The sequence below is a fragment of the Theropithecus gelada genome, chromosome 8 (genome assembly GCF_003255815.1).
Source record: "Theropithecus gelada isolate Dixy chromosome 8, Tgel_1.0, whole genome shotgun sequence".
Classification (NCBI taxonomy): Eukaryota; Metazoa; Chordata; class Mammalia; order Primates; family Cercopithecidae; genus Theropithecus; species Theropithecus gelada.
In genome coordinates this window covers 27730377-27756711 of record NC_037676.1, presented here as the reverse complement: position 1 = coordinate 27756711, position 26335 = coordinate 27730377, and the positions used below count along the sequence as shown (strand labels likewise).

The window sequence follows — 26335 nt, the reverse complement described above, 5'->3', positions numbered from 1 at the left end:
AAAGTGTGTAACTAGGTTAGACTGTTTTTCTTCCGTTTTTTTTTTCTGATATCTATCACTTTTTATCCATTTGCTATCCTTTTGCTTATACAATATAGCTTAGGCCCTCAGCAGTCATGCACAGGTTACTCTAATAGCTTCCTAAGCTGGCCTCCATCTATCCCTCCTCTAATCCAGTGTTCTCCAACCTTTTTGGCACCAGGGGCCAGTTTCGTGGAAGACAATTTTTCCACAGATGGGGTGGGGGATAGGAAGGGTGGTTTAGGGATGAAAATGAATAGAGTTCAAGCTCCTGTGAGAATCTAATGCCACTGCTTATCTCATAGCAGGTGGAGCTCAGGCAGTAATGCTTGCTCTGCTGCCACTTGCCTTCTGCTGTGTGGAGGTCCACAGCCCAGGGGGTTAGGGACCCCTGCTCTAATCCATTTGCATATGAGTTAGTCACTTCCTTTTTCTGAGGTTCTTATATATAAACTGCAAATAAAATACCTACAGTACAGAATTCTGAAACTTAAATAAAAATAATTTCATATAATTATCAATAAGATCAGTAACTGTATAGTAATTAAATTCCTATTCAAATGTAAGCTATCACTGCCTTAAGATTTATGAAGGGAGATACTATAACTTAGATATATATTACATTTATTTCTCCAATTATACGCATGTAGTATGTATTAAAATACATACTTGATTGATTTCTTGTCCATTATCCATACTCCCACCACTATTATCTAATCAGATATATCTCCTACATAAGGCCCGAATGCCAACGCTTATGGTATAATTAAACACGGTGCTTGTTTGATTATAGAATGCACAATATAACCAAGTTCTGAATAATCAAAGTAAGAATGCTCCTAACATTATAATGCCTTTTCTCTAACTCGTGAACTCCTATCCCTCATGTGAATGCAGCCAAAATGCTACCACTTCAGTGTAGTTTCCCACTTTTCTCTACATGCTCCTTTTGTCATAACAGCATTCAGTTCTCAGTTCCATAATTACTTACATGTTAGCTCCCTCCCTGCCGCCACACATTTGTGAGGGAGTACATTTCAGGGTAACCAAAGAGTTGATGAGGGAAAGTTCTTTACAGAATTCCAGCTGATTAATGTACAAGAAATAAACAAATTTCAATACAACAATTTTGTGACTCCTTATGGAAAAAATGACTAGGAAGCAATCATCAATAGATAACAAAACAGTGATTCTCAGTCCTGCCTACACTTCAGAATCACTTGGGAACTTTTCAAAATATATCTCTGCCTAGGCTCTACACCCAGAAATTAAGATTCAGTCCGTCAGGGGTGAAGCCCCCTGATAGTTTTTTTTTTTTTTTAAAGCTCCTCAGGTGATCCTAATATGCATCCAGATTTAAGAATCAATGCCCTAAAACTATTAGGCAGATGGTTAATAGGGGATTTTCTAATAAGTGAATCAAGAAAGTAACACTGAATTCACTGATCAATCTTATGGTTACTAAAATTGGTGCTGTAGCGGTGGATCATGCCTATAATCCCAGCACTGTAGGTGGCCAAGGTGGGTGGATCTCTTGAGCCCAGGAGTTCAAGACCAGCCTGGGCAACATGGCAAAACCCTGTCTCTACAAAAATATAAAAATTAGCCAGGCATGGTGGTGCGTGCCTGTAGTCCCAGCTACTCAGGAGGCTGAGGTGGGAGAAAGATTTGAGCCCAGGAGGTTGATGCTGCAGTGAGCCATGATCATGTCACTGAACTCCAGCCTGGGCCACAGAGCAAGATTCTGTCTCAAAAAGGGAAGGGGGCTGATAAACATGTTCTAAAATTGACTGAGGTTATGGTTGCATAATTCTGTGAATATACTAAAAAGCATTAAATTGTACACTTTAAATAGATGAATTGTATTTCACTAAGGCTGTTTTTTTTTAAATCAAGATAAATTTCTATCTCTATGCAAACATACACACAGAAGACTACAGTGTTTTATTTAAATCTTTTGATTTTATATTTCTCTTTTCCTTTGCACTGACAATCTTGGTTCCTAATAACTTTAATATGACTATTTGTTTTATCTGTACCTACATCTATATCTACACCTATCTAGCTATATAAATAAAAATAGTATCTAAATAGCAGTATCTATGACACCAAATTCAGGAGAAACAGTGTAAGATTTTTTTGCTGTTTCTTTTTCTTAAGCTGTTTCCCACTTGGGAAATATAGTGAAATTACTGTGTTATAAACACATTTTGAGAATTCTTGGGTGTTTAAGTCACTATTTTGATACACAGGTTTCATTTTAGTTATTTTTTAAAGATCACCCTTTTCCCCCCATTTTTTCCCTGATTTTAAATTTTGTTTTATAATTTATAAGTCACAGGTCAAAACAAAGTGTTTTCTGAGAAATCTAGCTTCTACCCCTCCCTCTTCCAAGTTGTTTCTCTTTTATTGATAACCATTTATTTTGTGGTTTATTCCCCCATTTTAAAATAAGTTATAAGCAAATACATAAATGATAGCTTTGCATTATATACAGTTGATTCTGCCTTGTTTTTAACTTAATGTTGTATCCTGGAGAACACTGTATACAGAGTTTTTTGTTCTTTATCTGCATAGTACTCCATTACATGGGCTTCAACATCCAATACATGGATGTGCTATAATTTCCTGACCTAGTCACTACAAATAGACATTTAGGTCATCTTCTGTATTTTGAAATTAGTAAAAACAGTGCTGTTATCTTTTCATATTTTTTTGCCAGTGTATCTTTAAGATTCTTCTTTTTTTTTTTTTTTTTGCTTGAGATAGGGTCTTTCTCTGTCACCCAGACTGGAGTGCAGTGGTGTGATCACAGCTCACTGCAGCCTCAAACTCCTGGGCTCAAGCAATCCTCCTGCCTCAGCCTCCCAAATGGCTGGGACTACAGGCATGCCCCACCACACTTTTTTGTATTTTTTGTAGAGATGGGGTCTCACTATGTTGCCTAGGCTGGTCTCAAACTCCTGGCATCAAGTGGTTCTTCCACCTCAGCCCTCCCAAAGGGTTGGGATTTACAGGTGTGACCCACTGGTCCTAAGATAATTTTCTAGAAGTAGGAAGGTCAAGTCAAAGGGTAAACTCATAGGTAATTTTCCTTGATATTGCCGAATTCCCTTCCATTAAGTTGTTTCATTTTGCATTTCTACAAGTAATGTATGAGAGTGTCTGTTTCTCTACAGCCCAATCAATAGAAAATGTTGCCAAACTTTTGGATTTTTGTCAATGTGATAAGAATAGTATCTCAATGTAGTTTTAATTTGAATTTCTCTTACTATCAATTAGATTGAGCATATTTTCATATGTTCAAGGACCATTTGCATTTTTTTCTCCTATCTTTAGCCCAATAAGGATAGAGTTCTTGGTCTTTTCTCTTTTAAGAGCTCTTTATTAGAGATAATAAAAGTTGCAATTTTTTTCCCCAATTTGTCTTTTACTTTGCTCAGCTTTTTCTCCCTCCAAAGTTTTTCTTTTAATTTATGCAATCATATTTATCGATCTTTTCCTTTATTGTTTTTAGATTTTGAGTCACAGTTAGGAAATATTTTTCCCATTCCCCACTCATGTTTTCTTCTATTATTTATATGGATTCATGTTTTCTTCTATTATTTACATGGATTCACTTCTTTGACTCATTTGAAATTTATCTTGATATATGAAGAATGGAATAATTTTTTACTTTTTTAAAATTTCATTTTAATTTTTGAGATAGGATCTTACTGTGTCACCCAGGTTGGGGTACACTGGTGCAATCATAGCTCACTGTAACCTCAAACTCCTGGGCCCAAGCAGTCCTCTCACATCAGCCTCCTGAGTAGCTAGGAATGTGGGTGTATGCCACCACGCTCAGATATTCTTTGAATTTTTTGTAGAGATGGGGTTTTGCTATGTTGCCCAGGCTGGTCTCGAACCCCTGGCCTCAACTGATCCTTCCGCCTTGGCCTCCCAAAACTGAAATTATAGGTGTGAACCACCATGTCCAGCCTTACTTTTCTCTTATACTAATATCTGAGTAAGGCTTTCTTTGCTGGTTTTACAGTCTATGCATTATGTATTTATTTGTCCATTCAGTCAAGAAAAAATTTTATGTGTCATACTAAGGGTAGGAATTTTGCATTTCATTTTGGAAAACAAAAAGTTACATTTTTACAGAACAAAAATCATACTGTGACCTTCTGTACTATTAAGTATTTTGAAAGGCTTTCTGCACTTTTGCAACTATTGGCATAAACTGCATCCTCTTTCTAGTTGTGCCAGGTAACATAAAATTAAGCCAAAGATAACCAACTCCTGGATTAGATAAAGCCATTTGTTAATTAAAATTAATGTTAAAAAGCATAAATTAAGACTAAATAGGAGTCATAGAACAGGGTAAATGCTCAATATCTTTTTAATTAAAATTCAGTGTGATTCTGTGTCTAATTCTTGTCGCCTAGGAAAAATAAGAATCCCTAAGTCTCTGAGGTTCAACTCTGAAAGTACATTAGGAATATCACCTATTGATATTAATGTCATCAATTTTTTACTTAATTCTTTCTCATGCTGACATTTTGTGATAAATATATACTGGTATTTTCATGAAAAAAACTAACTGGCTAAGTCACTAGCACAATTAGAACTTAGCACCAGGTAGAAGCTAATACCTAAAGGAAAATGTACAATATTGAAAATAATTTAGGTTAGACATTATTTTAATTCTCATCTGCTGTGTGCCAAGTTCTAAAGAAATTTTCAAAAAGAATAAAAATTCCTAGATGAGAAAAATAGAGCAGATTGTAAATGTCAGGTCTCCAGGACAATAATGTCTCATTCTTTCACTTTAATGACTCAAGAATATAAGGATTCATTATTCAATAAATGGCTTCTGCTCTCATCTATAATAAAGAGAGCGAGGAAAGGAATAGATGACAACATCAATGGATAACCTATAATCTCATTTTGGATACTGGATCTCACCTTCACCTTAAGCAAACCTATTAATTTCAACCATATCACATGAACAAAAACATCCGAATTTCGGCATTTTAAATCTCCCTCTCTTTCAGGTAGTGAAGTTCATGAGCTGGGAAATAATCAGAAAGTAGCAGGATGAGAGATGGCAAAAGTCTCAGATGACATATTGGCTATCAAAAAACTTCATTTTAGACATGAAGTTACAGCTGAGAATTTGTGACCTAAACAAAGTTAGTTGGGTGTAAGTCTTCCGACTCTGAGTCCAGTGCTCTGTCCAGTATACCAATTCTACTAGTCAGGTCAGATAAGAAAAATGTACAGCTGGAACATTATTACCTAACTGCATATAAACAAAATTCCACTGAAAAAAAAACTCTGTAAACATCACTTACAAGTAGATGACTAAAAAGATAATTCTACTATAGGATCTATGCTAAGTATGCCAAACATTTCAGAATCATAATTAATTTATACCATTTCAGATGGGAAAATTGAAGCTACGGTCAAATTTAGGTTAAAAAAAAAATCACTGAGTACCTACTATGGATCAGGTACTGTAGAATGAGAGGATAAATTACTAAAACAAAGTCAAAAATAAGTATTTTTAACCTTTGAGACAAAGCTTATTTAGACCATACTCCTTATTAAAGAAAGTTAAATCTCAGTAGTCTCCTATACAATTATTCAATATTTTTGATGAAAAGAAGACTTCAGAGAGTTTTCCAAAATATAATACAAAGATGTGAATTCAAAAAATATTTATTCCAACATTTCTTAAATTACTGGGGACACTATTATAAGTAAAATAAATTGACAGATGCTAACTCCAGCTTTATGAATTCTCAATGCTAAGATCACCTTATTTCAATAATAAAGCATTTATAATATTCTAATGCACTTTTAGAGATAGAACCAAGATACCCAATTACTTGTTTGAAGTGAAAACTGTCCCAATCTATCCAGAGTTGATGTCTTCCCTAAGTTTGCGAGATTTCTCATAGAAAAAGGAGACACATACCTTTCCATAACAGCCAGGCACTCCTTTCTCCAAGTAAATCGACTCCCTCGTCGTAGTCGGAAAGTACCAGATGTGGCAGAGACTGGGGGAGGCGTTTGTCTCCATTCAGGGTCCTCTATTGGAATGGGGGCTGGTCTCATACTTAGTGTAGCGCCTGAAATAAATAAGACAGTTTTAGCAAATATCTTGCAGTTAATTTAAACCAATATGACATCTACCTCCTATGGGACTAGGGAAGTATGGTCTTTGGCTTAGTGACAACTTAATCAATGTATCTTCCTCTGAAAAATTTCTTTTGAAATTCCTGCTTGATAGTTATACTTTTTGAACAATATACCTCAGATGTTCAGAATCTTTCATTACCATTCAAATAAGTTATGAGGTTAGGAATTTATGCATGTAGGAGATAAACTTAAAATAATCCTAATTCTTGTAAACTCTTTTTTTTAAAGAGTGAAATACAGCATGAAAGAAAATAAGATGATATTTGATGTGCTTTTTGTCTACTAACTAAATCAGGTCTCTATAGGTCTAGATGCTATACTAGATTCTGTTACCTCTTGAACATAATAAAATTTCAATGAAAAATATCTATAATTGAGACATTTTACTAATTCAGATTACTCTTTTCTCAAATAGCTTGAATTGCCAATGACACATTCATTATTCATTTACCATTTATCAAATCCTTTTCAAGTGGCCTGCTCCAGGCTAGAAGCTAAGAATACAACCAGGAAAGCAACATTGTCTCTGACCTCCATGAACTTATTTCATAGACTTCCAGTGTAACTTGGTATATGCTTTCATGGAGTTCAGTCCCTGGCTACCCCACTCTTCTTTCACTCCTTACACTGTTAAATTCATCTTCCCAAAACATAATTATGATCATATCGGTCTTCTAATAAAAAACCTTCAACAAGTTCTCTCTGCCTGTAGTTTAATTCAAACTCTTAATAGAGGTCTAGAAAGACACATTAGAACCCGTAGTTTATGCAAACATTAATGCATATATTAATTTTATGTTAATGAATATTAATAAATATTTCTTTCTTTCTAACAGAATTAATACTCTCTTTATTGTACCTTGCAAGTAATACTATGGATAGCATTTCTACTTCAAGACTTACAGACCTATTATAGATCCCTTTCTTAATAGCTACATCTTTAGATGTATTCTCTTACACAGATGTCCAAAATATTAATCAATACTGATTTTGCTTTTCAAACCTACTGTCCTGCAGTCTTTCCCATCTCAGTAAATAGATACCCACTCTTCAAACTGCTCAGCTCAAAATTCTCAAATTAATCTTTCACTTCTCTAATTCTCCCACCTACCACATAACTAATTCATAGGCAAGTTCATTTTATCAAAATATTTCCAGTATCAGATCAATTTTTATTTCTTGCACTGCTACTACTTTTAGAACACGTCAGCATCATCTCTCACAATCATGGTTTCCTGGGATAAGTTTCAAAGATGGCTCTTCACAGTAAGTCATACCTCTGGCTAATCATGCCCTTGAATCTGGGTCAGTCCTATGACAGGTTGTTGAGCAAGAAAACCTAAACAATTCAAGGCTACGTTATAAGATGCTTTGAAATTTCTGCCTAGGTCTCCTAAAATGCTGGCTCTGGGGGAAACCAGAGTGGCCATATAAGAAGTCTGACTAACCTGAGACTATGATGTTGTAAGGAAGCCCAGGATAGCCACGTGGAGAGGCCACATGGAGTGAAAGATGCTCTGACAGTCCCCAGGGGCTTGTGCCAACTCCACCCAGGTGCCAGCATTTGAGAGAAAAAGCCATCTTGGACGCTGCAGCCACAGCAAATGCCACATGGAGAAGTGCAGAAACCAGGTGACAGACAGAAACAAGGCCTCAGACATTCAGTCCCGGCACATGAAAGTAGACGTCAACCTCCAACGTCCCTAAGGATCCCTGCCTCCTGGTCTGCACACCTCTGTGTAGTCCCTTCCCACACTGCACCATGATTAGGCTGTGTGACCAACAGCATGTGGCAGTGATGGTATGTCACTTCCAGGATCAGAATACAGAAGACACTGTGGCATCTGTCTTGGATGCTTTCTCTCTTATTCACTCAAGGGAAAACTACCTGCCATGTGTGAGGACGCTCAGGCAGTGGACGGTGAGGGCCATGTTGTGAGGAACTGATGTCTCTGACCAACAAGCAGTGAGGACCTAGGACCTGTCCACGTCCACGAGTGAACTTCCAAGTGGACCATCCAGTCTCAATGACTGCAGCCCAGGCTGACAGCTGGACGGCAACCTCTACAGAACTCTGAGCCAGAAACAACCAGTTAAGCCACTCCTGGATTCCTGATCTATGAAAACTATGAGATAATAAATGCTGATTGTGTTATGCTACTAAATTGTGGGTAATTTATTGTATAAGAATAGATAACTAATAAAAATTATCACAATCATCCCCAGTTGTTTATTTCCCTTTATCCCCCAATACACTATTATTAATTATTCAAATGTATAAATTTGGCAGCAAAAAATTTCCCTTTAATATAGAGGCTTCACTACTTACAAGAATGAGCATCTTTTCCTGTTTATTGACCATTTATATCTTTTCTTGTGAAGTCCTATCTGTTGTTCCTTTTATAGGGGGTTATTCATTTGTTTTTTATAGTGTGCTTTGTGATCTTAATTGTTAATATAGTCAAATTTGTCAGTCTTTTGTATTATGGCCAATGGGTTTGAATATCACTCAGGGTATTTTTATATCTTTCATTTTGTGTTTCAGCCCTTAGTATGTATGTGATTTCCTATAGCATGTGATGGAAAGTAAATATTTAACTACTTAACATTTCTGCTCAAACAAGTAAGCCTGTCATCATATAATGCTTTAGAGATTTAAGGCCCACCCTGAAACAGAGTTGGCAAATTATACCCGCTGCCTATTTTTGTAAATAAAGTTTTACTGCAGCATGCTCATGCTCATTCATTTACAGATTGTCTATAGCTATGAATGCACTGGAGCAGAAGAGCTGAGTAGCTGTGACAGAGATCATATAACCTGCAAAACCTAAAATATTCACTGTCTGGCCCTTTATATGAAGAGTTTGCTGACCCCTGGTTTAAAAACATTTCTGCTCTACCCAACATGAAACTCTAAACCGAAACTCTTCTTTAAACAATTTAAAAGGGTTTCACTCTGCCAAAATAAACTGAGAATTTAGTCTGGGCCTAATTGAAAGTTAACTAAGTTTAGACATAAGCAGGAATTTGGGGGCTGGAGGGTTTCACAGTCTTTAGTACTTTTCTGAAAACAAGCAGGGATTACAGCATAGCAAGAGCTCTGGAATCTACCTAATTAAAATTATATAAATTTTATTCTACAGCAAGGGTGAAAAGGACTAAAACACAGCCAACCGGTTATCATGGCTGATCAAGATAGAGGTAGAAATAGACTCAATAAGGGAATACAACCTCTTGTCTAGGGGCTGACCCTGGTAAAGAAAGAAAGAGTTTCAGGATGAAAGGTGGGCAATAGGTCAGTGAATTCTAGGTAGTAGGCCACATCCATAATTGCGGCACGCTCCTCAGTAAGCAGAGTGATAAATGTGTATAAATAGAACAGAGAACAGAAAGAATCTTAACCAAGAGGTTGAAGGAAATAAGCCAACTAATAATAATGGTTCTTTCTTGGTATTGGGGTTTATTGTTAATATTATACTTCTTTATAATATTCTATATTGTCAAGAGCGTCTCAAGAACTGAAGGAAATTCAGATGAAATAAAACTGGGCAGGAAGGAAAAGGAAAAGGGGAGAGGAAAAAAGGGAAAAAAGGAGAAAAAGAAGATAGAAAAGTAAGTAGTGGCCTGGTTATTTTGAAAGAAATCAAGGCTGGGTGCGGTGGCTCATGCCTGTAATCCCAGCACTTTGGGAGGCTGAGGCAGGTGGATCACCTGAGGTCAGGAATTCAAGACCAGCCTCACCAACATGGTGAAACCCCGTCTGTACTAAAAATACAAAAATTAGCCAGGTGTGGTGGCGTACACCAGATACCCAGGAGGCTGAGGCAGGAGAATCACTTGAACCCGGGAGACAGAGGTTGCAGTGAGCTGAGATCGTGCCACTGCACTCCAGCCTGGGTGACAGAGCGATACTGTCTCGGGGGGAAAAAGAATGAAATCAAGACAGTTTACACACAGAAGGTGAAAAATGAATAATCTTAAATTCATCAAAATGCTTAATTTAAAACATACTATTACATTACTTTTCAGATTTTTTTCTGGCTCCTTTTTCTTTTTCAATGTAGCGGTAGTTAAAAACAGCACAAAAAAGTACTCTGGAAACAGTCTATTAATGAACAGATTTGTTCTGGAAACCTTAGTTCATCTTGTTTTGGTTGAAATGGATGAAAAGCAATGAAAAAATCCAAGAATGAGTTCAAAACTACGGACTCTAACAGAAAAACAAAAAGATACTAGAATGCAGGAACAATGTATATAAGCCTTTAAACTCCTCTGAAGTAAAATACAGGAGTTCTGGGTTAGCTAAGGTCCTAACAGGAAAAGTGTATTGTCTATTTCCTTACAGAAATGTTTTTTCTCCTCATCTAAGTTTTCATTAAAACAAAACTTTGCACCTTCACCTAGCAAATCTAAACCCATGAGGAAAACAAAAACAAAAACAAAAACAAAAAACCTCTTTTCATAATTTGTTAAGAGATTTAAAAATTTTGTTAAGTGTTCTCTTTACATATATGATAGATAATGTTCTTGCTGATCAGGGTTAGCTCTGGGTGAGGGACTATAAGCACATCATTACTATGCCATCCATAGGAACTAGCCTCTCCAAAATTTCACATCTCCCCCCATGTCACACACGTTTCTCTGAGATCTAACACTCTGAAAGTGAAAGACTGGACATTTCTTCTGATGACATTTATCTCATGTACTTGCTGCATAACCTTCTTGGCAAATTTTATTTAATTGTTTAGAAACATGCAGAATATGCGCCACATGCCAAGAGGAACTCAGCAAACCCTGTCTGCTATAGTAATGTTTAAATTAGGCAAGGGAAAAAGACTGTGAACTTAATTTGATCAAATAAAGGGACTTTTGATGTCAACCATGCTGAATTTAGCACTCACTTTAAAAAAAAAAAAATAGGTATTTTCTTGTAAGTGTTTTCACAAGAAACAAGATAAAATCTATCTGATTCGTTTACATCAGCCTATTTTATTAATATGCCTTGGCAGGCTTTCAGTTACGCTGGTAAATTCTGATAATGAGTCTGTTATCAGAGAACTACACTATATCAACTGGGTTATCAGTAAAATTAACCTAAATATCCATTCTATTATTTTTCTTGCTGAGTCCACTTAAAGAGAAACTTACAAAAAACCAAAAGCCATATCCAACTGGATCCAGACTGAAGAGGTGGAAAAAAAGAACTTCCACTGGGTGCGGTGGCTCACGCCTATAATCCCAGCACTTTGGGAAGTCCAGGTGGGTGGATCACAAGGTCAGGAGTTCAAGACCAGCCTGGCCGACATGGTGAAACCCCATCTCCACTAAAAACACAAAAATTATCTGGGCGCCGTGGTGTGTGCTTGTAATCCCAGCTACTCCTGAGGCTGAAGCAGGAGAATTGCTTGAACACGAAAGGCAGAGGTTTCAGTGAGCTGAGACTGTGCTACTGCACTCCAGCCTGGCGGCAGAGCAAGACTGTCTAAACAACAACAACAAAACAAGAACTTCACTCAAAGTATACAAAGAGAAATCCTCTAACGCACGGGAATAGAGTCATAGAACATAGAAACATTTTTGTTTTCTAAATGCTTAAATTTACAGAAGAAAAAAGAAAAAGTAGTTTTTCATTTTGCGACTTTTCTTTTTTTTTTTTTTTTTTTTTTTTTTTTGGGACGGAGTCTCGCTCTGTCGCCCAGGCTGGAGTGCAGTGGCCGGATCTCAGCTCACTGCAAGCTCCGCCTCCCGGGTTCCCGCCATTCTCCTGCCTCAGCCTCCCGAGTAGCTGGGACTACAGGCGCCCGCCACCTCGCCCGGCTAGTTTTTTTGTATTTTTTAGTAGAGACGGGGTTTCACCGTGTTAGCCAGGATGGTCTCGATCTCCTGACCTCGTGATCCGCCCGTCTCGGCCTCCCACAGTGCTGGGATTACAGGCTTGAGCCACCGCGCCCGGCCGCGACTTTTCTTAATTTTGCATTTTCTTCTCAGAATATATGTAAAGGGATCACATTATTTACACTTACCCTAATGAGCTATCTTTCCTAGACAGACAAAAAATTATGAAATAAAAGAATTACTTGATAAAAATCACAGACAACTTATTTTCTACTTGCTTCTCAAAAGCAGGTCTGGACTATATAAACCTAAGTTTTTCCTTCTCTTCTCTTCTCTTTTCTTCTTTCTCTCTCTCTCTCTCTCTCTCTCTTTCTTTCTTTCTCTTACAAGGCAGATTGATTTCTTTTGGTCTCTCCCTCCTTCCTATTACACTTTATTTTTCAAATATGCAATACAAGTACATAGTACAAAATTTAGAAAGACACATTAGGCTGTGTAGTTAACACCTTACCCCTGTACTCCCAGTCACTCAGTTCCCCTCCACAGAGCTATTCTTCCCAGTTCCTAACACAGCTTTTCAGAGATCTTCTATGCTTAGGTAAGTATATACATGTGTATGTGTGTGTGTATTCCCCTACATAAATATGCCCTTGATACTGTTATGTACCTTTTTTTACTTATGAATTCCATATCACCTCATATAAATTTAATTCATATAAAGCTGCCTTCAAAAAGTAGTTACATAGCTCCATAAGATTCCATTGTTCAGATGTGCCATTAATTTATTTAACCAGTTCTCAATTGAGGGACATTTGGGTGGATTCTAATCAGGTCTGAAATGACTTGCAACAAAGGATCTGCTGTCCTATAAGCTAACATAATTTTAGTTCATCTTAACCAAACGCAATAGTAGCTCCAAATTCTTTAGCTAAAATCAAAGGTTATTTTACAGTCAACAAAACAAAATCATTTTTATCAAGAAAGAATTCTATGCCATATTTGCCTTTATAATAAAGGTGAAAATACAAAGAAAAAGATAAACAAATTTCAACTGCTAATACCCAATTGCTGTTAATGCAACAACAACTACCGACTGGCAATTATGAACTTACCCTCTTATCTCTGGCTGCCTTTAAATTATGTCCCACAGAAAAACTTGACAAGAAAACCAGTAGTTAGGATTTGGTTTTTAAACAAAAAATAGAAAGTATTTCTTTTAAAAAGGTGACAATAATGCAACCTCACCAAAAACCAAATGCAGATAATTAAAGGAACGTCTTAAAAGGAGGCACTATGTCCTTAAAGAAATCAGCTCTTAATGATCAGATAGAAGAATGCTGTTAGTTTCAATTCCCTAGTTCTACCTTCCTCTAATTTCCCGATAATGAGTGGGCCCAGCTCTGGTTTCAAGATAAACTAAAATAGGAAATAAGACTTTTAAAAGCTAAAATAAATAACAATAAAAAAATAAATAAAACCAGTTTTGGAAGAACACTATCAGCCCAGTGCTAAAGCTGGACTCCTGTAGTTAGTATCCAACAACTGGCTATCAGATCAGCTGCAACAATGCCACCGTGGCCCTGGAGCTGCACCTTAGTCCTCCCTCCTGTTTCTAGTTCAGAGCCGGACTAGAGCCCAACCCCGAAACTCCAGTGAGGGAATTTGGCCTTACCAGTTGATTACCCCATTTTGCAATCCCCATTAGAATAACAGATTCAATCAAGAATCATCAATGAATGCTAAGGCCATTGGTGAAAGCTGCTGCAGGAAAGGATATTTATCCAGGGGCAAAATGTCACCCTAAAGATTATTCACAAACTGCAAAGAAAAGATCTGGTGGTTACCATTTTAACAAAACCATCAAACTTGGCATATGAATAGTGCTACAACCTTCTAATGCTGACAGGCCTTTTAATATGTGGCAATATTAGGTAAACACTACCTACAAAGTATTTTTCCCCAGTGTTTCATTGCAAAAATTTTCAAACATACAGTAGTGAAATAATTTTTTAAGTGAAAACCATACTCATACCACATACTTTACTTTATCACATACCTATCCATTTCCCTAAATATAAATCCATTTTATTTTCTGATGCATTTCAAAATAAATTGCTGCCATTAGTACGTGCCTCCCTAAATAATCCATGAAGTAATCTTGCCTAAAATATTCAACATGAATCCTAACTTCAGATTTTAATTCTAACTTCCAGTTTACAGAAATATAGAAGATAAAGAAATGAGATATTTGATAATAAAAGTAAACAGAAAAATCCAGCATGTGGGACATTCTGTCAAATTACATGGCTTAAGAAGTTCATGTCATTAAAAAAAAAAAGTTTGGGTTACTAGATTTAAGAGACATCCTAATTTTCCAACCTAAAAGAGATACTAAAAAAAGAGCTACAAAAGACATTCTTCTAATGGCTAGAGAAATGTGACTCAGACTGGATATAAAATGATAATATGAAATTATTATTAATTTTCATAGGTATAATAATGAGGACTGTGGTAATACAGATTATCTTTATTCTTAGGAGATGAATGCTGAATACACACATACATAAATCTTAATTTATTTCTTTTATAGGAATAAAGCAAATGTAAAATGTTAATAATTATATATATATATATATATATATATATATATATTTTTTTTTTTTTTGAGACAGGGTCTCCCTTTGTCACCCAGGCTGGAGTGCAGTGGCACCATCTCCGCTCACTGCAACCTCTGCCTCCCGAGTTCAAGCAATTTCCCTGCCTCAGCCTCCCAAGTAGCTGGGACTACAGGCATACGCCACCACACCTGGCTAATTTTTGTATTTTTAGTAGAGACAGGGTTTCACGATGTTGGCCAGGCTGGTCTTGAACTCCTGGCCTCAAGTGATCTGCCCACCTGCCCGCTTCAGCCTCCCAAAGTGTTGGGATTACAGGCATGAGCCACCACACCTGGCCAAATGGTAACTATTATATCTATCTATTAATTACCATATCTAAGAAAGAGTAAACAGGTGTCTACTGTGTTAGTCTTTTGAATTTTCTGTACATCTGAAACATTTCAAAATAAAAATTGGGGGTCAGAACAGACTTTTAATATTATTGTAGAGGTTGATATGGTCTCTTGTGTTTCACCCTGCCTGGACCATTCGGATTGAGAAACTGACCTTTGGGGAAAAAAATCTTATCACATACTTAAATACAAAAATACATGTCTATGACATTCTTTATTTCTACCTCAGAGCCAATGCTATTATTATGCGCTATTTTGACTAGTGATTCAGTCTGTGTGCAAAGGCTTTAAGGCTGCAGCATTACAGAATACACAACCCAATCATAAATTTACACATGAGGGCAGGCTCACGGCCACCTGCCTGCGTAAAGTATAGATTGAGATAGTCCCATAACTTCAGATTTTACTTTATAAAATCACCTGTTAAAAGTATCTTGAATAGATCTTGCCTACTTCTTCCAACTCTAGACATACATTTTTTTTGTCATCTTAGTTTTCTTAAGATTTCATTCTGCTTTCCAATCTACTGCTGCTCCTGGGAGTCATCAGGGCAGCTGCATCCTAAAGTCCAAAGACACATCCATTACCCAGGTCATTAGAATTAGAAAAAAAGAAATCATTAGCAGAGATCATTGGATATGGTACAGCATGAATTAAATAAAAATATTAAATTTACATTACTAATTCAAACAAGATTTGCCACAAAAAAAAAAAGATACGGAATCTTACATAGTTATGTAGTTGAAGAAAACAAAATCAGCCACTGAACATTCATGGCGTTCTTTCAAACTATGGCTAGAAATATCATATAACCTGAAAGTAAAGAGGTGTCTTAGGGGAAGAAATGAATACAACTTGATAATATTAGACAATAAAATAAAATTTATTACAATCAGGGTTTAGCTTTTGCCGTTAAGAGTGTTTTTCTGCATAAAGCAACCATAGTAAAGTATGAAACTATCTTACTGAACAAGTTAGCACATGGAGTCATTAAAGTAATTCATTATATCTGTCTTGTTTCAGATGCAATAAATAAAAGAAAATGCTATTTACCAGGGTTTGTCTTCTCAAGTTGATACCATCGGTAAAATGCTCTTTTCTTCTGTTCACTCAGATCTGATCCCTGCTGCAACAGCCAATGAGAGATCCGGCTCTGACTGATACCTATGTAGAAATAGAAATAAGTTTTGGGGGGCACAGAAATTACAGTGAAATTAATAAAGGTTCCTTTGGTTCTAGGTTACTGGGTGCTTTATTCTCTGTGTCCAGTCCATAAGGAAGTTGCAACCTGAGCAAACTATTATTGGATTTTGTAATAAGACTGTAAAGACTGAGCTGGCTAGGATATACTCAGAAATTATCTCTTAGACGTCAAGGCAGTTTATTAATTAAGACCCGACAATGGCCTCTAAAATTAATCTCCAAAAAAGGTCCATGAATCTGAGATAAAGATTCCTAAAGTAAGAGTTATTTGTCAGAGTTTATTATATTTGTGCTCCTTCAATTACCACTGCTCTCCATTCCACCCCTAATTTAGAATAATAAAACTTTTAACAGATATTGAGCAAAAAAGTCAAGTCAGCAAGTTTTGTTACTCATTACAGATATTGACCAAAAGATTTAGGGGCTAGGAAACAAAAGGTCATTGAAAATACTGTCTTAGTAAGGTTTTTTTTTTTTTGGCTTATTTGTTAATTCATTTAGCCATTTTTAGAGGCATTACCATTAGTACAGAGAAGAATTAGCAGACTTTTAGAGTTATGTATGTTACAATATGACCTCTTAAGAAATCTCAACAGCTAAAGACATTTTTCCAACACACGCTTTCCACAAAACTGAATAGAATATAAAGCAGTAGTTTTCTGCTATCTCCAAGAAGCTCTTGACAGCAATTACTTAGAAATGTAAAGAATCTCTACATCTGAAAGTAAAAAAGCATGCCTAAACCTTACTAGTATGAGAATCACATGTTCATTTGATCATTCATAGCTATTCCAAAAAGTGAGTAATTCAGTACAAACTGGCAAAAGCAAGTAACAATGGGAAAGACAAAACTGTCTTGTAAGTTCACAAGGCACTTTCCAAAAGACCATTCAGCTACCAGAGAACGTTACCAATACCTAAAACCTCCCAAGGAATTACTGAGGGTAACCTAATATTACTAAATACCACCTGTGTTGACACCTGTTTAAAGCTATACTGCCCAACAGGAAGAGCAGCTATCATGAAGCAATCATACCCTCTAACATCAGAAAAAGCAGGAGGTCCCGAGGATCACATTTAACTCATTAAAAGCAAGCCCCTAGAGTTTCACACACTTAAAAACCTATGTCAAAAGAAAATTTGAGGAAATGGGAGAGGGGAGTGTTAAAAGAAAGACTGTGAAGCAAAGTTCTCCAACTGGAAACATCTTTCGTTTTTCTTTTTCTTTTTCGAGACAGGTTCTCACTCTGTCTCCCAGGCTGGAGTGCAGTGGCGCAATCATGGCTCACCACACCCCCTCACCTCGGCTTCCCAAAGTGCTAGGATTAAAGGCATGAGCCACTGTACCAGGCCCCACCACATCCAGCTAATTTCTTATTTTTTCTGTAGAGATGGGGTCTCACAATGTTGCCCAGCCTGCTCTTGAACCCCTGGGCTCAAGTGGTCCTCCTGCCTTGGCCTCCCAAAGTGCTGGGATTATAGGCACAAGCCACCATGCCCCTCCTGGAAAAATCTTTCAACTTCAAAAGGCAAAATTCAAACAGCTTTCCAAAACCTAAGTGATTATATTCTCAAATAATTCACACAGCAGTTTTCCAGTGGACTAAAGATTTATGTGATGGACGCACTGTATGCCTTTTCTGAGAAAATGCAAATTATTCTGGATAATTAATTCGGCTTTCACCAAAAGTCTAGTTTCAGACATTATGGTATCTTTTAACACTACTTTTTTTTTTTTTTCTTTTAAACAGAGTTTCACTCTGTTGACCAGGCTGGAGTGCAGTAGTGTGATCTCGGTTCACTGCAACCTCCACCTCCTAGGTTCAAGCAATTCTCCTGCCTCAGCCTCTCGAGTAGCTGAGACTTCAGGCATGTGCCACCATGCCCAGATAATTTTTGTATTTTTAGTAGAGATGGGGTTTCGCTGTGTTGGCCAGGCTGGTCTTGAACTCCTGACCTCAGGTGATCCGCCCACCTCAGCCTCTCCAAGTGCCCAGATTATGGGCATGAGTCACCGCACCCAGCCTATACTGCTTTTCTAAAGGGTGAAGAAAACAACCATCATGAAATCAACATTGATTTTCATGTTAGCAAAATAAAATTATTTTACATGAATTTTTCATGTTGCTATCATACTACTCAAAACAGAAAACTTCAGAAAAATTGGTTAGGAAAAAATATATTATCAGCTCTGTTAATTGGTTCCAATATGAAATCTTCCTTAGTCAGATCATACATAGAACAAGCCTCAGAACTCGCTAGACAACAGTGCTGTCCAGGTTCTGACTTTGCTATAGTGAGAGAAGAGGACAAAATCTCATCAAACGGACGTTAGTTAAGTTAGAGTATATTATATAACAAAACACTTGAAGGTTTTAAAATTAATGCTTTTAAAAAGCCATAAAAAACCCCAGAAAACTACAACAAAAAAGCAGAACCAACCAAACAAAAAGCCATCAATACCAAGTGTTGGCAAGGTTATAGAGCATATAAGATTCTCACACTGCTGATGGAAGGGTAAAATGGCAGGGCCACTTTGGGAAATAGTTGGATGATAACTGCTAGAGCTGAACGTATACATACTCTATGACCTAGCAATTTTTTTCCTAGGCATATATCCCACAGAAATGTGCACCTGCTCAACAGAAGTATGTTCAGAAGAGACAAGAAGGCTCTTATAAACATTTCCATAATAGACCCCAATGTGAAACAACTAAATGCCCATCAAGAATAGAATGCATCAGCCAGGCGCAGTGGCTCACACCTGTAATCCCAGCACTTTGGGAGGCAGAGGCGGGTGGATTGTCTGAGGTCAGGAGTTCGAGAACAGCCTGACCAATATGGTGAAACCCCATCTCTACTAAAATACAAAAATTAGCCAGGCATGGTGGTGTGTGCCTGTAGTCCCAGCTACTCGGGAGGTTAAGGCAGAACTGCTTGAACCCAGGAGGTGGAGGTTGTAGTGAGCCAAGATTGTGCCACACTGCCCTCCAGCCTGGGTGACAGAATGCCACTCCGTCTCAAAAAAAAAAAAAAAAAGAATGCATCAACTGTGATAGCTACACATTCTATTACAGGCTACTATACTAAATAGAAAAAGATAAACTACCGCTATATGAAACCACATGGATAAACATCACAAAAATAATGTTAACTGAAAAATCTTATAACACAGACACACATACACAAAAGCCATACATAACTATATATGATTCATTTTATATAAAGTTATAAAACAGACACGACTAATCTATAGGGATGGAAATCAGAATAGTAGTTACACACATGGGAGGGAGAAGGTTTCTGCCTGGGAGTTAGAATGAGGAAGGTTTATGTGGTGACCAGCATTTCTCTTTATCTCGATCTGGAGGGTGGTTATATGGGTGTCCTCACTTGACTTTTATGTGTCCATTAAGTTGGACAGTTTTCTGTGTATATATTTAAATTTTAAAAAGTCTCCCCAAAAATGTTTTTAAAATTCTATGTAGTTTCAAAAAAATGAAGTAAATGGATATGTATCAATATGGAAAGATGCCCACAAAATAAATGAAAAGGTATATATTTTTATGAATATACAATTTTACATATTCTAAATTCTGTCTGTATAGTAACAAAAGCTAATATATAACTAAAGATATACAATATGAATTTAAAGTGGCAGATTATTCCTACATTTCTATCTCTATATTGTTTTCTTAATCTTTCTATAAATACGCATTAATTATTTTTGGCTTTTCACCCTAAATACTACATACAGAACTTTATTGGTTATTTTAACAACCAAATAGTTGCAAAGAATTTCTGTCCTCCCCCTCCAATTTTACTTTCTGAAGTAAGCAAGGTTAGCTATTTACACATATGTTGTTCCACAATTTTCTCTATATGTAATTACTACTTTAATAAAACAAAGGGAGAAGAGAAATATAGAATATTCTCCTGTCTTTTGTGTGAGGAAGAAATAAACAAGAATTTCTTCCCTCTAAATTTAATCTCAGTATTCACATAATAAACGTAGAAAATAAGTAAAGCAGGTAGTTTTTCCAAAAGAAGCACTGTAAAAAAAAAATTAAAAGCATAAAAAGACACATTTTACAGTGATTTTTCTTAGCAGCCTGTTAACAGATGGGTAAGGCTCCACGAACTCATGCTTCGAGCTGCTTTGGTCCTTCAGCTGAGCACAGTCTCATAAGCCCTGGCAGTCTCTTGATACTATCAGCTTTGATACTTTTCCTCAGGAGAAAATTTCCTTAACTTTCCACCTACTTCCCACTGCAGAAGAAAATGTCATTGCCCACAAGTTTTAGTTCCTCAAAACCTCATCTTGTCTACTTCTGACAGGGCAGAGGAAAAGAAAACATTTACATATAACCTTCACACATTGAGAGACTAAAACTAAGCCCTGATTAATTTCTTTCCAATAAGAAAGTTATCACATGGTATTCAAAGGAAGAAAAGCCTTTCCAGCCTCATTCACATTATTTTCTGAGCAGCTGCATCAGGCTATGTGTTCCTCAAACACCACACTCCCTTCCACTAGAGGGCTCTCCACCATAATCCATTCTTGTCAGAATCTCCAGTATCACTAATTTATGTTTAATTTTCCTTCCACTTCCTGCGGAGTGACACTACTGACTACTCCCATCATCTTCCTCCTTGGAATGCTGGATACAATTTCAACACCACATCTTTTCAGTCGACTTCAGGGCTGCTTTGCTAGCTTCTTACGTGTTAGTGGCCCTCAGGATTCCTTTGGTCATCTCAGTTACCAACAACATTGATTTAAAATGTGATCTAAATGCCAATGACCTCCAGGCTATCAGACCATTCTTTCAAACCATCTGCTAGATAGCGTCCATGAGATTTTCCCACAGGTCCTCAACATAGTCAACTTAACTCACTATCATCCTTAAATCTGTTCTTCCCGTGTTCTCCATCTCAATTTTACTGTTCACTCTACTTTCCCCCCACACTCTTACATATTTACTAAATACAATCACTTTCTCTTCCTAAAATTCTTTTCATGTTCTCTCCAATCCTCATTCCAGAAGTTTGGAATCTCAGTCTCTTTTGCCTGGACAATTGTAGTAACTATAAGAAAAAGAACAAACCATTTAAGATCTACAAAGTACAAAATTCTCATGATAAGTTCCTTCTTAATTAGAAGACCATTTCACAATTGAAAAATTGAAATTTCCTTCTTCAAGCAATCTTCTACCTCAGAACTGCTATCATCTCTATAATTCGCCTTCCACATTGCAAGCAGAGTTATGTTTAAATTTCAGTTAAAGCACATATACGCATTCGCTACAAAAATTCAAATAATTCATAAATGTGTGCAGAAAAAAAAAAAAAGCTGTTGCTCCATTCCCATCCCTTATTTCCTATCCTAAAGGTATCCTTATTTGGTGTGAATCCATCCAGACTTTCCCCATGCATTTAATACAGAAAAATACGCAAATATATATATAGATATATATATACACACACACCCAGTTTTTTTAAAAAACATACACTTGGGGTTATTCTACATATAATAAGTAACTTACTTTTGTCTAATATCTTAAAATGTTCTCATGTAGTACATTATAAATCTTCATTCTAGTGGTTACAAGGTATTCTATACCATAATTTAATAAAACATGAATCTATTATTGGATACTGCAGTTGTTGTTAATGTTTCACTATTATAAACTACGACACAATGACACTCTATGTATATCCTTCTGCAGACAGATAAATATTTCTCTAGGGCTAACTCACAGGAATGAAATTTTTGATTCATAGTTTGTGAAGAGCATTTATGTTTGTGACAAATGTCACCTAACTGTCCCCTAAAGAAGACTGTACTCTCACTCCTCTCCTACTTAGATAAAAAAAGAAAAAAAAAAGAAGACTGTACTTAATTTTATATTCTAACCATAGTGATAAGCATGTTTCCCTACATTCTCACCATTACTGAATATTATAAAACTGTTTTGAAAGTCTGACTTTCTTTTTGTAAGCATAATACATATCCATTATTTAAAAAATCCTAAGCAATTCAGATGAAAGGAAAAATTAAGAGAAAAGCAAATTTTAAAAACCACACACCTGAATTCTCGCCCCTTAGAAATAAATACACTAATTCTAAGATCACTCCAAGCATATATAGACATAGGACAGGTAGAAGTAATAACTGAAATGAGACCATACTACAGACAGAATTTTAAAATGTATAAAAAAATTAGTTTTATTTTAACACAGGATTTTTTTTAACTGGAGTGAAAAAACATCTGAAGTTTTGTAAATGTTTCCATAAGAGAAATGAGGTTCCTGAAAGAGTCCACTAAAGCAAGGCAAAAGCATTATATAAAAACACTATATCATTGGGATGCATTTTTTTTTTTTAAACTTACGGGCACTATTTAATGGTTCCAAGCTTTAAAAGCTAAGGAAATTAGCAGACTGTGGTAGCTAACCTCCAAAGGGACCTCCAACCTCCAAATGATCCTTCTGGTCTTACTACCTTTGTGTAATTCCCTCCAACACTGCATCAGGGTTGCTCTGTGCAACCAACAAATGTGGCACAAATGATGGTCTGTGACATCTGAAGCTAGGTCATGAAAGATACTACATCTTCTGCCTTCTCTCCTTCTCTCTTTCCCTCTCTCCCTGTCTCCCACTGCCCCACCCTCAGATAGCTGGTTGTGGGAGAAGCTAGCCATGTTATGAGAACACTCAAGCAGCCCTATGAAGAGGTCCATGTGACAGAGAACTGAGGCATTCTGCTAACAGCCAATGCAAGTGAGTCATCTTGGAAGAGGGTCTTCTAATCTCATTTAAGCCTCCAGATGACTGCAACCTCAAGAGACCCCCTGAACCAAAACAACCTATCCAAGCTGCTCCTGAATTCCTGGCCAATACAAACTGAGTGAGATAATAAAGGTTTACGTTACAAGATGCTAAGTTCTTAATGTAGCAACAGATAACTAACACACATCCTTACACTCTAGTTCCCCCATTTCCATATCCCAGCCTTTGCACCCATCTCCTCATATTTAGAACATATGTTTAGATGGTCAACATTTACATTCTGTTTTGAATTCATAGTTGCCACAGCTGTACACTCACGGTTATAGATTTTAAAAGATTTAGGATTTACCATAGAGTTTCTTAGTTTTTCCATTCCTCAACTCCATTTTTGTTTTATTTTGAGTTATATTTTACAAACAGTAAAATTTTAAGTATATAGTTCAATGAGTTTTGATAAATGTACAGATGCATGTGATAAATGTACATGATGCATGCTCAAATCAATTTATAGATTATTTCTATGCCCCTTGAAAAGTCCCTCTTGTTCCCTTTCCAGTCAATACCTAAATGCCTTGTTTTGTTTGAGATGGAATCTCGCTCTATTACCCAGGCTGGAGCGCAGTGGCATGATCTCGGCTCACTGTAACCTCTGCCTCCCAGGTACAAGTAATTCTCCTGCCTCAGTCTCCTGAGTAGCTAGGATTATAGGTGCCCACCACCACGCCTGGCTAATTTTTGTATTTTTAGTAGAGACAGGGTTTTGCTATGTTGGCCAGGCTGGTCTTGAACTCTTGACCCTAGGTGAGCCACCTGCCTTGGCCTCCCAAAGTGCTGGGATTACATGAGTGGGCCACTGTGTCCGGCCAAAATGCCTTCTTTTTAAATATAACTTTGGTTATAGATTTCTTCACAGAGTAGTTTTTAACAGCATAGGCTAACTGGTGCTGTATTTTCCAGCCCTTGTATGTTTGTATGTTTGTCTCCATTTTTATACTTTGAGGACAATTCTACAGGGAAAATTTTTGGGGTCAGCTTTCCTTCAAAATCTCTTGGAGTGACATCAGTGAGAATGGTGAAGTAAAAACCTCTGAAAAGCTACTCCTCCATAAAAGCAAAAACAGTAAAATCTGCTGTTCCATCAAAGCACTGTCAACAATTGTCAGAATCAACTTCTTCAGAACTTTAGAAACTACCAAAGGCTTTCCAACAATCCAAACAGCATTTATTTTAAAAAATGCTGAATTCTGGTAAGAACAACATGTGACATTTTAACTTGGCCTCCTCCCATGCCTGTCATACTATCATTATAGTAGACTTAAAAACCAACATTACTGCAATCACAGTGAAAACCAGGTGTGGCCTAGTAGCCACTGGAGGGGAAAGGACAGGTTTGAAGTTCCTCAAAACACCCTTCTAAGAGAACTGTCATTATTTGACCTGTCTGGCAATTACCTGGAAATCTTTATTTGCAAGGGTTGCTTTATTTGACCTGACTCAAGATCTCACTCAGTATGAACAGCTTCTCTCTGAGGAGGAAAGACAGATGTGAGGTAATTTGTCGAAAACAATCAGTGCCAGTAAGTTAACACTGCAGCTGCCTGAGGCAATGACAACAACTGATGTGAACAAGAAGCTGACCAAAATATTTCAACAGAGAAGTGGAGGTATGAGATGTCCATGAGAGTCTTCAAAAAGCTATGACATATTCCTAGGAATCTAGAAGGTCCTCAACTTGAGTAGGGCTGTGCACATGTATAGGGCTATTAAGATGTACAGGAAAGACCCATGAAGACTCGAAGCTCTCACCTCTGGCTGACCTTGAGACCTAGTACAAAGAGAAAGTGAAGGGTTAGGCAGAATTATAAGCTGTCTGCCTGAGCATTAAAGGTGTGCCCAGTACACAGAGAGAGACCCTTGACAAAAGCTGGGAGACTTATTGTTTCTAGAGATTTAAGGAATTCTTTACCTAATAATTATCTGACCATTAAGCTGACAAGGAAGAGAGTTCAACAGCTACATACCACAAAGAATAATAACTTTATAATGTTAAATCAGGAAATTCATTAAACAAACATCACCAACAACGGTAATAATAAATCCAAGGGAGGAAGGAATCTGATTTCCAGTTTCCACATTACTTAGAATTTCCAGGTTTTAAAACAAAACTTATGAGACATGCAAAGAAACAAGAAAGTATGGCTCATACACAGTAGATGCAGTCAATAAGAAGTGTCCTAGAAGAAATCCAGACAGTGAACTTAATAGACAAAGATTTAAATTAACCATTTTAAAGACTAAAAGAATCAAAAGAAACATGTCTCAGGAACTAAGGAAAGTATGAGAAAAATGCCTTACCAAACACAGAATATCAATAAACAGACAAAAATTACAAGAACCAAATAGAAATCTTGGAATTGAAAAGTATAAAAAATAAAACGAAAAATTATCTAAAAGGACTCAACAGTAGATATGAACTGGAAGAAGAAATAATCAGCAAACTTGAAGACAGGTCAATGGATATGATCTATTATAAGGAACAGAAAGAAAAAAAGAATGAAGAAAATGGAACAAAGGCTCAAAAACCTATGGGATACCATCAGGCTTACTAACATACACATACTGGGAATCCCAGAAGAAACAGAGAGACAAAAGTGAGGAATATTTTGAAAACATAGTGACCAAAACTTCCCAAATTTGATGAAAAACATTAATGCACACATCTAAAAAGCTCAATGATATTCAAGTAGGGTTAACTCAAAGAAATCCATACCTAGACACATCATATATTATTGAAAACCAAAGACCAAGAGAAAAATCTGGAAGTGACAAGAGAGAAGTGACTCATTACATACACGCAATGCTCAATATGATAAACAGCTAATTTCTCATCAGAAACCACGGGAAGGAGACATTAAGACATTTTCAGATGAGGAAAATTACAGAAAATATGCTCTCAGCAGATGTGCCCTGTAAGAAATACTAAAGGGAGGTCTTCAGGCTGAAAGGAAAGGACATTAAGCAGTAACTCAAATACACCTGAAGAAATAAGAGTGATGGTAAAGGTAACTATGTAGGTAAATATAAATGAGAGTATAACTAAATATTTTGTGTCTATAACTCCTTTTCCTACTTTATTTATACAAGGAAACTATATAATGCAATAACTATAATCTAAGTTGATGGGCACACAATATATAAATGTAATTTATAAGACAAAATGAACCTATTATAGGAGAAAAGTTTTTTTATACTATTAAAATTAAGTTGGTATTAATTAAGTTG

The 26335-nt window shown here is 36.6% G+C and overlaps 1 protein-coding gene across 3 annotated transcripts in view; it reads right to left on the bottom strand.

The window, feature by feature from the left end:
- HMBOX1 (homeobox containing 1) overlaps positions 1-26335 on the bottom strand; it is a 166996-nt gene that overhangs the window by 29670 nt on the left and 110991 nt on the right. For all 3 annotated transcript variants that reach the window (XM_025393806.1, XM_025393805.1, XM_025393807.1), the window contains 2 exons: positions 16112-16222; positions 5990-6143 (listed from right to left, as the gene is read on the bottom strand). In XM_025393806.1, coding sequence (XP_025249591.1) covers positions 5990-6143; positions 16112-16222 — 265 coding nt within the window. The remainder of the gene's footprint in view (positions 1-5989; positions 6144-16111; positions 16223-26335) is intronic.